The sequence below is a fragment of the Pipra filicauda genome, unplaced genomic scaffold (genome assembly GCF_003945595.2).
Source record: "Pipra filicauda isolate LSUMZ 115617 unplaced genomic scaffold, ASM394559v2 scaffold9_size5747161_pilon, whole genome shotgun sequence".
Taxonomy (NCBI): domain Eukaryota; kingdom Metazoa; phylum Chordata; class Aves; order Passeriformes; family Pipridae; genus Pipra; species Pipra filicauda.
The window spans coordinates 5697613-5713145 of record NW_024105198.1 but is presented as its reverse complement, the minus strand read 5'-3'; the positions used below and the strand labels follow the sequence as shown (position 1 = coordinate 5713145).

Sequence of the window (15533 nt, the reverse complement as noted above, 5' to 3'; positions counted from 1 at the left end):
TAGATGCCCTCAACTCCACCAGTTGAAGTTATTTAATTAAGGTGATAAATCTTGATGCCTAAAGACACTGTTCAGAGTTTTGGGAGAGCAGCAAACAAGTGATCAGGTCCCAGTTTGCATAACATGTATCTGCCAAATACTCATTAAAAATACATCAGTCATGAAGTTTTCATGACAGGTACAGGACATCTGGCTGGTTTACTTACTGGTAGGACCCATGGACTGCTGCTGGAAATGATGGTCATGCAGGATCACCACAGCCCCGAGTTTGTCCATGGTAGTACCGCAGACACCAGCTTGTGCTCTCTACCAAAATTCTGTGTGTGCCCCAACGGGACTGAGCAGAGTGTTTGCACTGGGTGAAGTGTTTCTGTGCTGCCACTACCCTTTGACATTTGACTGTTTCTGTGCGTTTACTCCAAATTCCAGCTCATCCTGAAGGGGCTCAAAGTATCCTGTATCCCATCTCCTCAAACCCTGCATGTGAACCCGGCTGCCGAGGCAAAGTAGCAGAGCCAGACAGACAGTAAATAATGAATGAAGTCTAATATCCATGTCTGACTTTTGACGAGCTTCCAATTGCTTTCCAGACCCTCATTACGCGGAAGCGCGGCGTACCCAGCCCGTTCAGCGTCCCAACGCTGCTGATCATCCAGCGGCTGATGGTGTGGTTGGCCAGCGAGTCGAACATGCTGCTGAGGGCGCTGGCCCCCGCGGCCGTGCCGATCAGGTACTCCAGGATGAGGTTCCAGCCGATGAAGAACGCCACGAACTCCCCCACGGTCACGTAGCTATAGGTGTAGGCAGAGCCCGTGGTCTTGGGGACGCGCACGCCGAACTCGGCGTAGCAAACGCCTGGTTGGAAGAATACGAAGAGAGATAAGGAAGATGTGCCTGGAAAAGGAGGAAGTAAAACTGCCTTGGTGGCACCTCCCGGGAGGTGCCAGGAGGTGTCAGGGCTACAGTCAGCATCAGGAGCCCAGAGACATTGCAGGGGACCATGGTGACCCTCCATTCCCAGTTTCTTGGCTTGAAAACCAGACAAATTTCCGCTAAAATCAAGTTGTGATGGATTTTTCTTTTTTTCTGGGGAGACACAGTTCAAACTAGCTAAATGTTTACATGGGATCCTGGACTGGTGTTGCCCTGATCGAGATGCCACTGAAGGGCTCACACGAGGCTACGCCTCTCCCTGCCCCAATCTTCCAATCTCCAAACAACTATTATTGTGTTATTGCCAGATCCAGGCACAAGCACTGTCCTGATCATCCCTGCTCTTGTTCATGCAAGAGGAGTTTGAAGACATCTCACATAGAGAACATAAGTTATTTTAACACTTAAAAAATGTTATATTTAAATCTTCTAAAGAATAATTGCAAAACTAACTGTGCAGAAGAAGAAAAGAAAAGCAAAAAGAAGTATTTAACTGGAACTGTTTGGGAGGAGAATTCAGTGGACATTAATACCTTCTGAACTCCTTGTGCGCTTACTATGTCAGGATAATTTTTAATAAAAACTTGACCCTGACACATTGATGTCTTAAAACAATCATTAGCTTTTATTTAAAAGGAATGGATGGACTTACTTATAAATTCCCCAAATATTAGTCAGGACAAGTGCCAGAAGGGCACACAGTGTCTTGCATGTTTAACACTGATTAAGTCCCAAAACCCCTTTCCCAAAGACCCTAGTACAGCTTGTATGGGTGAATTGTTAAGGCTGTTACTACCACTGTGTAAACACTTAGTAATTATTGAGTTCTTTACCATCTACTATTCTCTACTTAAAAGATAATAATTGCTTCAAATTTGCAATCACTTCAGTATAGAGAGGGGAATGAATAATTTATAAAAACGTTATGAGGTGGCTGCTCTCAGACTCTAAGTGCAGTTTTTATACAGTACAAACACAGAGTTATTGAATCTCTTAAACTGAATTTGGTGGTGCTTTTTTTCTTTCTATTCGAGGACTTTTATATTCCATTCACTGTTCAACTTGCATGTGTGTTGCTTTGCAATGGGGCTCTCCAAAACTTGATTTCTGTAAAGCAGCCCAACAGGAGCTGCAAGACATCCCCATCATCCATCCAGCCCTACTGACAGTCATTATTCAAAGCTGATGAAAAATGCATGTGCTTGGCAAAGGTACGACGTTCACAGACAACTACAGCCTTGAATGATTTATGAAACTGGTGCTCTGATGGGGACAAGTATCTAGTGTCACTCTCTGATGGCCCTAAAAATCATATACATTTTCCTGGAGGCAGCTCTACTTCTAGCCAATGACAAGATAACAAGTTAAAGACAATTGTGATCAATGCACAATGATAATGGCAAAGCAAAGACATTAATATGTATAAAACGTTGGAGTTTTCAATTATTCTACTAGCATCCCAAAATAGAAGAGCAGTCTTTCACTATGCACTGGGTACAGCAATACATTACAGATATCAGCATTAGGTATCAGTATATTTTATATATATATATATATATAAAATATATATTATATATAGTAATCTGCTGCATCTGCAGTGTAGAATAATACTAGTAAAATTATTATTATTATTATTACTATTACTACTGCTACTGCTGCTGTTACTGCTACAATATAACTGCACAACAACACTGTGTGAGTTACTCCTTGGCAGCCTGAGCTATTCAGCACCTTGTCCCTCTGTATCCAGAGGGATGCAGCTCTCCCAGTACTCCTGCACAGTCCAACTTGGGGGCTGTAGGCAGAGACTGGGCACACCCTCCCTGCCACAACACTTTGGAGACAGATTTCTCTTCCCCCCCCCAGTCAAGAGTGTTTGCAAGCTTCTGCAGAAAACAAGCCAACACAGTGGCTGTTCGGAAGAGCAAACATTCTACAGAGGACCATTTCTTTTCCTTGAATATCTGCTACACTTGTGCAATTGATGTGACAGTCATTACACTTGTGTAAGTACATGGTTGTTGACATTATTCAGCAGGACATAAACACAGCTGAGGGGTTTGGTCCAAGGCATTGGCCCTTCTAAGATGAAAACAGCTGATGGGCAGCACAACTGGTGGCATGAGGAACTGGTGCTTTTGGTGTGCTGGGATGGTGGTGGTCATGCTGTGGGTTATGGCCTTCCCAATACTACCTAGCACAGGAACTATGAGACATCCCACGAGGCACTGGCATGATGGGAGTGATGTTTCAGGTGAAAAAAAAGCCTTCAGAGAGGGGCTTTTCAGATGCACTGGAGGTAACACCAAATAATTCATGTTACTGTGCAAGAAACCCAGAGGGATCATACTTTGTTAGCGAACAGCACCTAATTTATTGAGGCATTTGTATTATTTGCAGCAGGCCACTGAGCCTGTCCATTGTGTTTCATGATCACTGTGTGCTGATATATAAGAGGCAGCTCCCTTAAGAAAAATTCCTTAGAACAAGGACTCCCATCTCTCCAGCTCCACCCAAATGGCTGCAGCTGGAGCCCCTTAGCCCAGCCCTCATCTTGCAGCCAGGCAGCACCTGAGGCACATGCTCAGCTCCCTCCCGTTCTATGGAGCATCCCGGCTACTGGTGAGCTGTTCCTTCATGGGTACCAGGTAAGACCATGGCACTGTGCTCCAAATAAGGTTGTATTACTTCAGGAGAGGAGATCACCAAGCAACAGCTGGTGAAAAAGGCTGCAGAGAGGAGGATGGGGTTGGGTGACATGGAAACTGTTGATTTTTGCCAAGAAGGGGTTTTGGTTAGACATGGGTGTGAGAGTGGAAAATGCTGGTGGTCATGGGAGCCTGCAGAGGCTTTGTGGAGGGAAGCTTCTACTTGAGAGCTAAACAAAAGGCCTTCCAGTGAGAGAATAATTGATTTAATTTAATTTATCAGGTTAATGGATTATGGTGCCTGTGTAAGTACCCTGATGGGGTAGATGTTGCTTAAACCTCGGGGAAGGTGTAACTGGAATTTGTTGGGTAGATGAAATCGGAAAAATCCCTATCTGAAACTGGGCTAACCAGTGCAGAGGGGTTTCCCATTGGCAGGGCTCCCAGTTGAGCTGGATGGATTTCTGGATGGTATTGGTTTTGTTTGTTTGCTTTTTGTTGTCAGAAATTTTTTTAATCCAAACACTCCTGGGTTCACTATGCACCCAGTGGGGTTTGACTTGGTGATCTGTGATGGACCAAGGGAGAGCGAGTGATCTAGTGGTCCCATCTGGCCTTAAAACTTTTAAAAGCTCCTTAAAATCTGTCCGTGCACACTTGCCCAAACTCCGTGCCTGACACACCGGGAGCAACCATGATGTGAGAGCTGAGATCACATCCCCAGTGAGACCAACAGCCTGTCCAGCTCCTGAATTCTTGCTTGGTTTTACTTGCCAAGAAAGTGTTGCTGTTACAAACAACAGCAGTGTAAAGGATGAAGTGAGGAAGCGGCCAAGGAGACTATCAAAACACTGCATCCTTCACAAAACACTTTCCCAGGGCTACAAAAGCAAGGAGATGAAAGCGGAGTGGGAAGTGGCACAGGCTCCCGTGGGCTAAGGCGGGAGGAGCTCCTGCTGTGGGGCAGGGCTCATGTCTGGGGTGAAATAGCCCCTTTTGGAGGACAGCATGTTTTTGTTAGCACAGACCCACCCAAGCTCCGTTTGCTCTTGGTTTGCATCCCAGCTAACCAAACCTTCACAGAGGAGAGAAAGCAGGCAGTGGGAAAGGAGAGACACTGATGCTATCTACTGCCTCGGTTAAAAAATGGACGTTTAGGGTTATTTGTTCTGTTGGGATCTCAAATAAACATCAGATCTCATTGCAAGCTCTCTGCTCTTTTTGTGGGCTTTGGAGAGAATGTGATGCTCACCCCTGTGCTGTGCCAGGGCTGTACCTCTGGGCTGCAGGATGTCAGGGGTTCAAACTCACACATGCTTTGATGGGATCTCCATAGAGCAGCATGGCAACCTCCAGGGAAAGAGCACAGTGTGCTCTTTCCACCTCCACCTACAAAAATCTGGAGGCTTGAAAAGCTGAGCTGGGTCATTTTACCATGTTTGCTTCTATCAAAGCTCTTTGCCATTTACTCAAGTTTCCTTATCCAACCCGCAGACAAAAGCTGGATACCAGACTGACACAGCATGCAAAGTCCTCTGAGCGGGGGAGAGCAGGAATATCACATCATCGTGTTAGCACTGATCTGGAAAGGACAAATGCCAGCAGTACTGGCTTCATGTGGAAACCGCAGCTCGAGCCATATGCTCAGCTGGGTTCCTACAGAGGAGATGGAATTCACAGGGTTTTCGCTAAAATACGTAATTCCTCTGTCCCTGCACATTTGTTTGTTGTGGTTTTTGTTTGGAAATTCAAAGAGTGACCCTGCGTGAATAGGAGCCAATAAAATCAACTCCAGAACTAATTTCTTAATTCCAGGAATTTCTTAACTGTTAGCCATGTCAACAAAGGAAGCTGGCCCTGGTGCTGCCCAAGCCACTGATATCCTCCCTGCTAGAACTGAGTTTCCCACAAGCCACGTTTTGCTCTCGCTCCAATACTGTGACTTGGCCAAGCTCTCTGCCTGGGACACGCACTGCAAAACTCTCCAATGTCTCAAAACATATTGGCCACAGGCTCCATCCTTGTGGAAGCCATCAGCAGTTCATCAGGATAATTGTGCTTGGGCTGCTGGCTCCCAGTACAGGGTTTGGTCTGATATTTGGGCAGTGAGGGACAGTGCACCCCACAAGTTGGGTGAACCCAGTTGGGTGAACCAGGGAAATGGTTTTTTAGTCTGTGGGGAAGGTGCTGCCTCCTTGCAGTTTGTGCTGCCGAGCATGGATCCTGCCAGGTGTCCACCCATGAATGGAGAGGATGCACTAGGTGGCACGAGAGGGAACATCACCCAAAATCCCACACACAGGACTCACCCGACAAGATGGAGGCGACGGCCGCGATGATGAAGGACACGATGACCCCGGGCCCCGCCATCTCCTTGGCAACCAGGCCGGACACCACGTACATGCCAGTGCCCACGCAGCTCCCAACGCCGAGGGAGATGAGGTCGAGGGTGGTGAGGACCTTGGCCAGCCTGGCACCCTGGGTGGCCGCGGTCCCCGTGCCCTCCAGCATGGACTCCACGGGCTTGGTGCGCAGGACGCGGGTGCGCAGGGCATGGCCCGCCGCCCCCCACGGCACCCGCCGCGGGTCCAGCCGCGAGAAGAACCCGCTCATGGCTGGGGCTGGGCTCCAGGGAGGGGGGTCACAGATGTTTTTGGCAGCACCCGCTCAGGGCTGTGGCTGCATCTCCCTCCTGCGCTGGCGGCCCGGCTGCAAGAGAGAGGAACAGGGTTTTTGACTGAAATAGCAAAGAAAGAGGGATGTGCTCCAAAAGGGCCCCCTAAGCTGTTTTCTGACTGGTCTCCAGTGCTGGGAGAGCTTTGGTTTCACCTTTGCTGCTGCTACAAGAAATCTCCTCCTTCCATCCCAGTTGTTCTGTACAGCAGGGATGCACTGCCCTCCTTCATGTTTGCATGGGTGTAACCCTGGTCATTGCTACAGCGCTACAACAGCAGGAACCTGATTTCCTCCAAGGGCTCATTACATGGGTTAACTGCTACCAAAAGCAGTGATGGCTACATGTAGCTGTGAGGTGTTGATGGCCACTGTGGCACACTGGGAACTGGTCAGGACCCAGCGTGACCCCAAGCACTTCCAGCAGCAGGGCTGTCAGCCCACCATCACCATGGCGGACTATGTGGGGACCATGTGTGGGATACCTCCTGTGGAGGTAGGCTGAGAGAGTTGGGGTTGCTCATCTTGGAGAAGAGAAGGCTCCAGGGAGACCTCAGAGCCCCTTCCAGTGTAAAAATGGGCTCCAAGAGAGCTGGAGAGGGACTTGGACAAGGGCATGAAGTGACAGGACAAGGGGGAATGGGCCTTCAAACTGACAGGGGGCAGGTTTAAACTAGATGAAAGGAGAAATTCTTCCCTGTGAGGGTGGTGAGGCCCTGGCACAGGTTGCCCAGAGAAGCTGTGGATGCCCCATGCCTGGAATTGTTTAAGGCCAGGTTGGATGGGGCTTGGAGCAACCTGGGCTAGTGGAAGATGTCCCTGGTCATGTCAGGAGGGTTGGAATGAGATGATCTTGAAGGTCCCTTCCAACCCAAACCATTTTGTGATCACTGTGCTCCACTTGTACTGCAAAAAATTAAGGAAGTCTGTACCTTTGCTCCTACATCCAGTGTGTTGAGACCACTGCCCACCTGTGCCAGGCTGGGGCTGGATCACCACAAACCGGCCCTTACAAGGACAGGTGATTTTTCATTCTGGTGCTATAGACTTTCAGTCCTACAGCTCTCAGGCTATACTGGTTGTTTGTGGGTTTTTTTTGCGTGCTACTGTCATCCTGGTGAAACCTAAAGGGAAAAGTTTTAAAAGGTACTGTTTGTTCAGGTCCCCATGAATCACAAAGTTAAAAAGGCTCCTCAGTGTGGTTTCTTCATTCAATTTATCGCTTCATTCTTGTAGTTGTTTAAATACTGTTTAAGGAGTACTTTTTAAAATTGAGATATGTGTTCTTGCTGGTGTAACTGCAACGCATTTTGGGGTCTGGCTTCTGCGTAGTTAAGATGGGTGGGAAGCTCAGTAGAAGCAGTGCCAGCTTCACTGGCCACTGAAAAGCAAGTAACTGATAGCTCCAGCCATTTTTAAATACTTTTAAATTATCCTGCCTGAACCCATCTCTTCTAGGATTGTCTTAAAAATCATGACATTATCTTATTTAGCTCTTTCTCTGTGCTTTTTCCTCCCCAGTCATATTTTCAAGAACTATTCAGCAACTACCATTCCCACTTCCTTTTCTGCTGTTCTTCACAAAGGGTGTAGTTCTCATAATATCAGCAGCAGTGACTTTCTAGTGACACATGATGACTTAGCTTTGAGCAAAACAATAAGAATTGACAATCTTCAAGTTAATACAAAGGAACAGGAAAAATAGTTTATGAAATATGAATTTTAACCTGGCAGCTTCTTTTCTGTTAATAGAGAAATCTTTCTTATTCTCTAATTGCCTTGAAGACAAAACAATTATTTTTTTCCGTCTTTACATCCAAAACAAATTACATTGTGTCCACCAGGCAGCCTTGTGTTGCTGGAGTTTATTAAATGAAACACAGCATTCATTTCATGTTTTGGTTGATCACAGTTCAAATTGTGCTGATTTTTTTTACCTCAAGCAACCACAAGCTGAAAGGCTGGATGTTCTAGCTAGAAATAATAATAAGGAAAAATTGTTACTGCTCCCAAGTAAATGCACATCTGTGGTTTCAACCATAGGGAAAAACACTTCTCCAAGAAAAGTGCTCATCATTACCCAAAATTGAACTTCCTGCTATCCAAAGCACATGTCTGAAGCATGGGCTGGCAAAGAGGTCTTGCAGTGCTTCCCACCTCCCAACCTCTATATAATTATTTACCCTGGGTTTTATGGGTGCTCCTAGTTGAGTTTGAAAGACTCAGGTTGCTATGCTAAGGTTTGCACCAAATTGACTTAAACCAGTCGAGAAGGGCCATTGGGAGAGGTAGGATGGTGTGGGATGGAGGTGCTGAGGTTATGGGTTGGTCCTTGGTCCCATCACCAGGTTGTGTTTTGTCATGGGAAGACCTGCCCTGTGTTTTTAATAGGGGTTGGGACCGTGATTTGAGATCAGGAATTTTTCATTATCTTGTCTGGCGTGTTTGTGAGTGGCTGATGAAGGCTTTGAGAAGGGTGGTAAATGCTCAGGTCTTGCTGGAGGGATTCACATCCACGCTGGAAAAATCAGTGCATTCCCCCAGCTGAAGAGAGCTGAGAATGACTGATTTGGACTGCTCAGTTCACTCTCGAGCCACATCATGGTATAGAAATTACTTTCTCACCAGCATTGCAAAGAACTCCAAGAGAAGACATGGCAGTCTTATTCTGGAATAATCTCAACTGCTAAAATAATGAAAAAAAAAAACTTAAATATTTTAAATGCTTTAAATTTAAAGCAGGAACTACCTGGTGGATTGGTGATGCACCCAGATTTAGGCTGTCAGGCAGTTCCAGCTGCCTGGGGCTGGGCTGTGACCAAATCCTTCTGCATGGTAGCCCAACATAGCCCTGCAATTCATATGGCCTCTCCTAAGTCACCAAGGAAAAGAAAAAGAACCTTTCAAAACATCTGAAATGAAATAACTCTATAATTGCTGCTACATTCAATTAAAGCAGTCACTCGAAACTATTCCAGATGTTTAAGTGAGATCAGCATATTGCTGCTCTGTAGCTTGGAAAACATCCTTTCACTCCATTTGAAACAATGAAAAAATATGTCATGGATGGCAACCCTTTCCGTGGGGCAGAGACAGCTCCCTTCTGCTCTGCTTCACTCCCCCTGGCTGACTAAAAGCACACAGTGGGAAGGAAAGGGAATTTATACTTGTTTTCTTTAATCTGCTCTCCTCATCATAAACCCAGGAAGATGAAGGGAGCTGTGGCTCGGGGGGATAAGCTGCAGCCAGATTTTGGAGCTGCTCAGCTCTCCATCATCAGGCTGTTGGGGCTGGTTTTCCTTGCTGGCTGGTGCTTGGGGCTGCCACCACGTGCTTGTTGGTGACTGCTGTTTGTACCGAAACACTCTTCTTCATCAGGGTAAATTAACTAAAACTGCAATCAAGTCAGAAGGAGAGGTCTAGGTATTTACAGGCATAGATCTTCCTTAGTGTCTGGGCCAGTGCTGAATTATTCCTGATGTAAAACTCGTTCTACTGGTGAGATGCAGCATGGTGCCCCCCAGCATCGCCCATCCTCATCACCCCCACAGCTCCAGCTTACCCAGACAACCTTCCCCAAACCACATCTTGGGAATGGCTTACTTGATTTGTCTGTTAATGACAGAAAAAATCTGTCCAGGAGTCCATAGGAGTATTTTTGAGCAAAGATCTCTATTAAAAGCTGTTGAGGATGTAAAAGAAACAGAATATTGATGGTGGTAAATGAAAAAAGAGAGCTCTTGTTAGTATATGGAAAGTCAGCCAGGGGCCCTCATTAAGAGGAAAAGGTTGGATTTTCTCTGCTTTTCCATGGCTCCCAGAGTAATTATTACAGAGGGAAACTGGATGATGCCCCCAGTAGCTGGGTCAGCAGCACCCAGTTTGCTGCAGGATTTTCTAGGGGGAAAGCACCTTCGTCCTTGCCCAGGGGGGATGAGCTCCAGAAATGTGGGATTGAAGCAGGTTCCTACCAATCCCCAAGGCAGTGCCTGCAGTGGACCCCGGGAATAGTAACACGGGTGTTTATGATGTAGGAGCAGCAGCCCTCAGACACCCTCCTCGTAGGGGCTGCATGGAGAGCTGGGCTAAAGCATTTGCCTGGGGAAAGGGAGCTCCAAAGGCTCAAAGGGATGCGAGAGGTGACTCGAGATGATGGAAAAGGCGGCTCCAGGCAGCAAACCCGCTGCAATCCCAGAAAAAGGACAAGTGGAACAGTGTGCTAGCCTGACCTCCCCCTTCTCGTTTTCCTTTGATTGTGAGCTCGGTAGCGGTGAGGCGGCTCGTCTGAAGAGACACTGGATCCTGAATTTCATTACAGCTCCTACAGCAGGGACAGCACTGACGTCAGCGGGGCGATGCGGGAGTCGGGCAGCAGCTCCGACCCGAGCGGAGCCTTCTGCTGGGGCTGCTCCTCACCGCGGTGTTTTCGTTACGAGTGCGATTTCATTCGGAGTTTTACGTGCTTGTTTTTACAGTGCTGAGCCCCAGCTGGGCTGCCACTGTATAAAGCTGGCTCTGTCTCCATCGTCAGCCCTCCTTAAAGGGATTTAAAACAGGCACAGAGCCGAGAGCGAGGGCTGGTCCCTGCCGATCCCGGCGCCGCTCACGTGGGTCCAGCTTCAGCAATCTGGCCTTGTGCCTTTGCTGGTAATTTTGGGCTCTTCTTATTTTTAATCTTTCCATTTTTATTTCTGCTGGAGCAATTCAAGTGGAGCTGTCATTAATTTAAACTAAAACTGTTGCTAAGTTAAACCAGTGACAATATCTCAGGTTTAAGGCTAACTTTGTGTGCATCAACTTAAAAAATGGGTTCAGGGATTGTTTGTGTGTGTCTTCCCAGCAAAATGGAAGTGGAGAGGTTGAATGGCCGTTTCTTACATTATTTCCATCCGTGTTACATTTAGTGCTTCACCGGTGTTAGCACTGCTCCAAGCTGGCTAAACATCATTAACCTCTTTTCACAAATAAACAAAACAAAAGAGGAAATATTTAATTGCACCAAAGTCACAAGGCAAGGGTGCCATGCATCCAGAGCTAGCCCCCAAGGAATTCATAAACTTTGTATTCTAGTCTCTAGTGCAAGAGTTAAAAGAGCATAGACAGTAATCCACTGATATAATTAGCATGTGCATAGAGATCACACTTTTTTGCCTCTCTCCAGCCTTCAGGGGGGATACAGTGTGATGGTTTAACTGCTGTCCTTGCTGGGAAGAGACTGGATTGCCTGAATTATCAGGGAAAAAGCAGAGGGGAGGATGGGAGAGATGTTAAAACTTTTTTCTGTCTTGCAGCTGATGGTTCCCATGTCCCAAGTAAATAGCTAATCAGTATTTGAGCACTGCTCTGTGGACAGTCTGTTCACACAGGAGGTTTTGGTGGCTGAGAGCTCATCTTCCTGCCTGGATGAAACAGGAGATGAAGTGACGTATTCAGAGGTGAAATTAGAGCTGGTCATGGTGAAGGCCAGCAGATCCCTTGATACTGAGTTGCTCTATGCTCTGCCAGGGTTAATTACATGCCAGCCTCACAAGCAGTCAGTCCAGGCTGTCAGGGTCCCTTGGGATCCTCTGGAGCACCAGTCTAGTGAGAAACAGCTCTGGGACTGAAGGAATCAGTGTTTTCCTCCTTCCTAGGGCCTGGATGCATTTGAAGACAGCACCCAGAGTTCTTACAGCCTGCATGGGATGGAAGCCAAAATACCCTGTTCACCCTTTCAGAGATGCTCATGTGCATCCCTGAAGGCACATCCCCTCTCCTTAGTAAATCCACCTATCCAAGACATCAGATTTTCTCCTGTCCTTGTGTCTGTAGAAGGCAATCCAATGCCTAGAATTTTGTTTTTTCACTTGTTTTATGCTGGTTTTGTACAGGTACCAATGATTTCCATGGTGCAGAGCAGCATAGGAATGAGTGCAGGGTATGACAGACAAGAGTCTTTGCGTGCGGAGCTGTAGGTAATGCAATATGTATGAAGTGCTCCATTTGGGTTTGCAAAAAAGCTATTTAACCACCAAAAGAAAAAAAAAAAAGAGAGAGAACTGCAGAGAAAGAGGTATAATCAATTTGCACATTTGCAAAAAGGTCTAGTTTGTCATTGTTGCCTTGAGATGGGAAACTAAAAGCCTTAAAGACTGTAACAATACAGTTAATGCAGGGAAATGGTAAATAAATAGATGGGTGAGCTGAGCAGAAAGTGGGCAACCAGGAACTTCTTGGAGCTGTTCTGACAGGATCCCTCTAGGAGAGTAGTGAAACCATATGAGATTAGTAAATTTGTTCCTCCATCAGTACAATGGAGAAAACCGCTGCCTTACAGAAGTGTGTGGTGATTAACTTGGTTGGGTTTTCTAAGGAAGCAGAAGAGAAAACACGCTCAAAAATGATTCATGCTTCTCTAGATGTGCCTTGTTGAAGTCAATGTTGGTTTTGCACTTGCTCGTGGTCATCTGCAGAAGGACCCTTGAGGCTCTGGACACTTCCAAACAGTCATTTTTGGCAGCTGTGTGACTCTGCATTCCAAGTGCAGATACTGACACCAAAGCTGACAGCCACTGGATACAGCCTCCCCCATCCTGCTGCAGTCACAAGCCACAGTGGTATTGGTGCAACTCCTAAAGGAAGTTTGGGCTTACAGGTCTGGATGCTCAGACTCTTTCAAGCACTAATGTGCTGACTGCTGAAGTTCAGGTATTTTAAATACTGTGAGATGGGTGCCCAGGAACCCAGATTTGTCTCTCATGGAATCACAGATTCATAGAATGGTTTGGGTTCAAAGGGACCCTAAAGATCCTGTAGTTCCAACCCAACTTGCCATGGGCAGGGACACCTTTTGCTAGAGCAGGTTTCTCAGGGCTCCATCCAACCTGGTCTTGGAAATATGCTGGCAGATCCTTATGCACCCTTCCCTCTGGATTTGAGAGGAGCAGTTCCAGACCCTGAGCTGCCACAAGAGGAAAAGCATCTTCCTGATATTCTGGTATCTCTGGATTGTAGTGAGTGGCCTGTTTGCAATGCTGGGTATACATTTCTCTAACAGTATGACTGCTGATGGCATCAGTGGAGTGGTTGCAGCCCTGTGTTTGCAACTCTGAGCTTTTCCCTGGTTTTGGTTAGCAGATTATACTTTCAGTAATTACCACTTTGATGATATAGCACATTTTCTGTATCAAATCTCACTGTGAGAATGGGAAAGGGTTGCTTTTGTGTCACTGAAGCATTTAGTCCTGGGTTACCAGACGGTCTCTTCTAGAATTATACTCATTTAAAAACTGTCTTTGCTTTAACAACACACAGGAGGAAATCTCTCTAATTACTGGGCTGTGTTTTCTTTTTCTTTCCTCAGTGGATCCATACTTTTACACCACAGAATGAAAGTCATTATGGTTTGCTGCAAGCCAGACAGGAGAGCTTTTTTCATTTGACATAATTCACAGAATGGGTTATTTATTAACGTGTGAGGCTCTCTAAACAAAATGGATTTTTACTGTTGCAAGAGTCTGGCTGATGCATCATTATGACAACTTATTTAATTTCTGGGTAGCATTTTGCATTCAGAGGCAAAATCCCAAATCTTTCAGTAAAGAACTGGTTTAACACTTTGGCTTCATCACCTGAGTCAGAAAAAGATTTACCTGTATGGCAAACACAGGACCTGAAAATCCACTATTTTTAAACCTCTACTTTTATTTTGAAGATTGCTGGGTTTATAGAGATTCCTTTATTCCCAGCTAAGAAACTGCTGGGGTTTTTTTGCTCTTAGTGCTGACTCTCACTCACCAGCAATCTTTCCAGCTTTCTGTAATAATTTAGTAGGAGTCCTGAACTGGCCCTTTACACAGTAAACACATCAGGCTTACAAACACAAATCAGCTCTTACCAGGTTTCAAATGCGTTTTTCTTTTGGGCGTGCACATGGTCTCATTAATTAGTTATTGTATTCCATCAGCAGTTCTACAAATGTAATTGATTATGCCTTGCTGTCCTGCTTCCACTATTTTGGCTATCAGCTAATTAATGCAGGAGAGGTTCTCAAACAACTGCTTTCCTCAGAAGAAGCTGGAAAGACACATTCTTCAATCCCGAGCCTACTAAATGTTCCAGAAAAAGCAGTAGTAGCATATGCAAATCAACGGGAGTTTTTTGCATATGCAAATGAGAGCTTTGAGCTGGGGGGTAATTTGGCTGCTTGTAACCTGTGTCACCAAATTCCTCAGCAGAAGCCTGAGGTAGATTCACTGCACTTCCAAAGAAGTGAATAGCAGCTCCTGCTGCTTTTATTACATTTTACTGCTTATTCTTTTTGTTCACTAGGACAAAACATCCTTGCCTCACATGAGTAATCCTCCTGCTTTTCAACACAACCGATTATATGAGTAATGTGAGCACAAGATGATCAAAGATTTAGAATAGGGTTCCTGTGTTTAGTCATTTTTCATCATCAGTCAGGCAAAGGCAACGTAACACCTAAGCAGCGTGTAGCGTGAGTAATACCTGGAGCTTTAGCATGAGAGCTCTTTGGCATTTCCCAGTGAGTTGCAAATGCATATCTAAGGCTAAATCAGTATCTAGGATGGTACAAGAGAAGTAGAATTAAATGAAGAATTATGTGTTCTTAAAAATTATAAGTTTGGGTATTATAACATCCCTGAGTGATAAACATGCCCTGCCCAGAGATGTCCTTATGGAGCAAGGGAATCAGCTGAGCCAACGTGATTACCTCCAGTTTAAAGTAGCTAATTGCATACTTGCTCTTAGCCTCCCTTAGTGCTAAGACCCCAAAACTTAATTTCTTTCATTGAGACAACACAGCCACAGCCAGCAGAGTCTCCCCATGCTGTGCTGCCCTGTCTGGCAAGTGTAATTCCACTGGTGTGCCCACAAACAACTAAGAGTAGAGCTGCTGGAATATTATTGCCGTAGTTCTTGCTTGTGCCAGAGCTCTCAGCCAAAGCAACTTGACATATTGCTTCTTTCTGTCTTAATTTACTCTGTGCAGAGCTGGTGCCCCTGGTTATTAATTGCACATCTCCTGGTCCCTGTTGATTCCACAGCCGGTTAATGAGTGGAACACACCTGCTGCTGCCCAGGTGTCTTAGACAAGGCACTGGCATATCCAGATGCTTCCCAAGCTCCTTGCTCCAGGGCTGGAGTGGTGCAAGGCCTGTCATCAATGCTTTCTGCCTGGTCCCATCTGAAAATGAAGGACAGGTAGGAGAAGCACACATTTCCTTCTCTACCAGACTAGGGTGTCCAAATCCTACCTGGAGCCACCCTGGCATT

The 15533-nt window shown here is 46.0% G+C and overlaps 1 protein-coding gene across 2 annotated transcripts in view; it reads right to left on the bottom strand.

Annotated features, from left to right (window-relative positions):
* Positions 1-15533, bottom strand: part of SLC7A14 (solute carrier family 7 member 14) — a 30553-nt gene that overhangs the window by 10537 nt on the left and 4483 nt on the right. The window contains exons 2-3 of one of the 2 annotated variants that reach the window (XM_027724636.2): positions 5891-6290; positions 619-855 (exon numbers count right to left, since the gene is read on the bottom strand). In XM_027724636.2, the coding sequence (XP_027580437.1) occupies positions 619-855; positions 5891-6194 (541 nt within the window). In that variant the 5' untranslated portion in view covers positions 6195-6290. Of the gene's footprint in view, positions 1-618; positions 856-5890; positions 6816-15533 lie in introns of those variants that run through there. The other variant, XM_039378116.1, reaches the window with a different exon arrangement.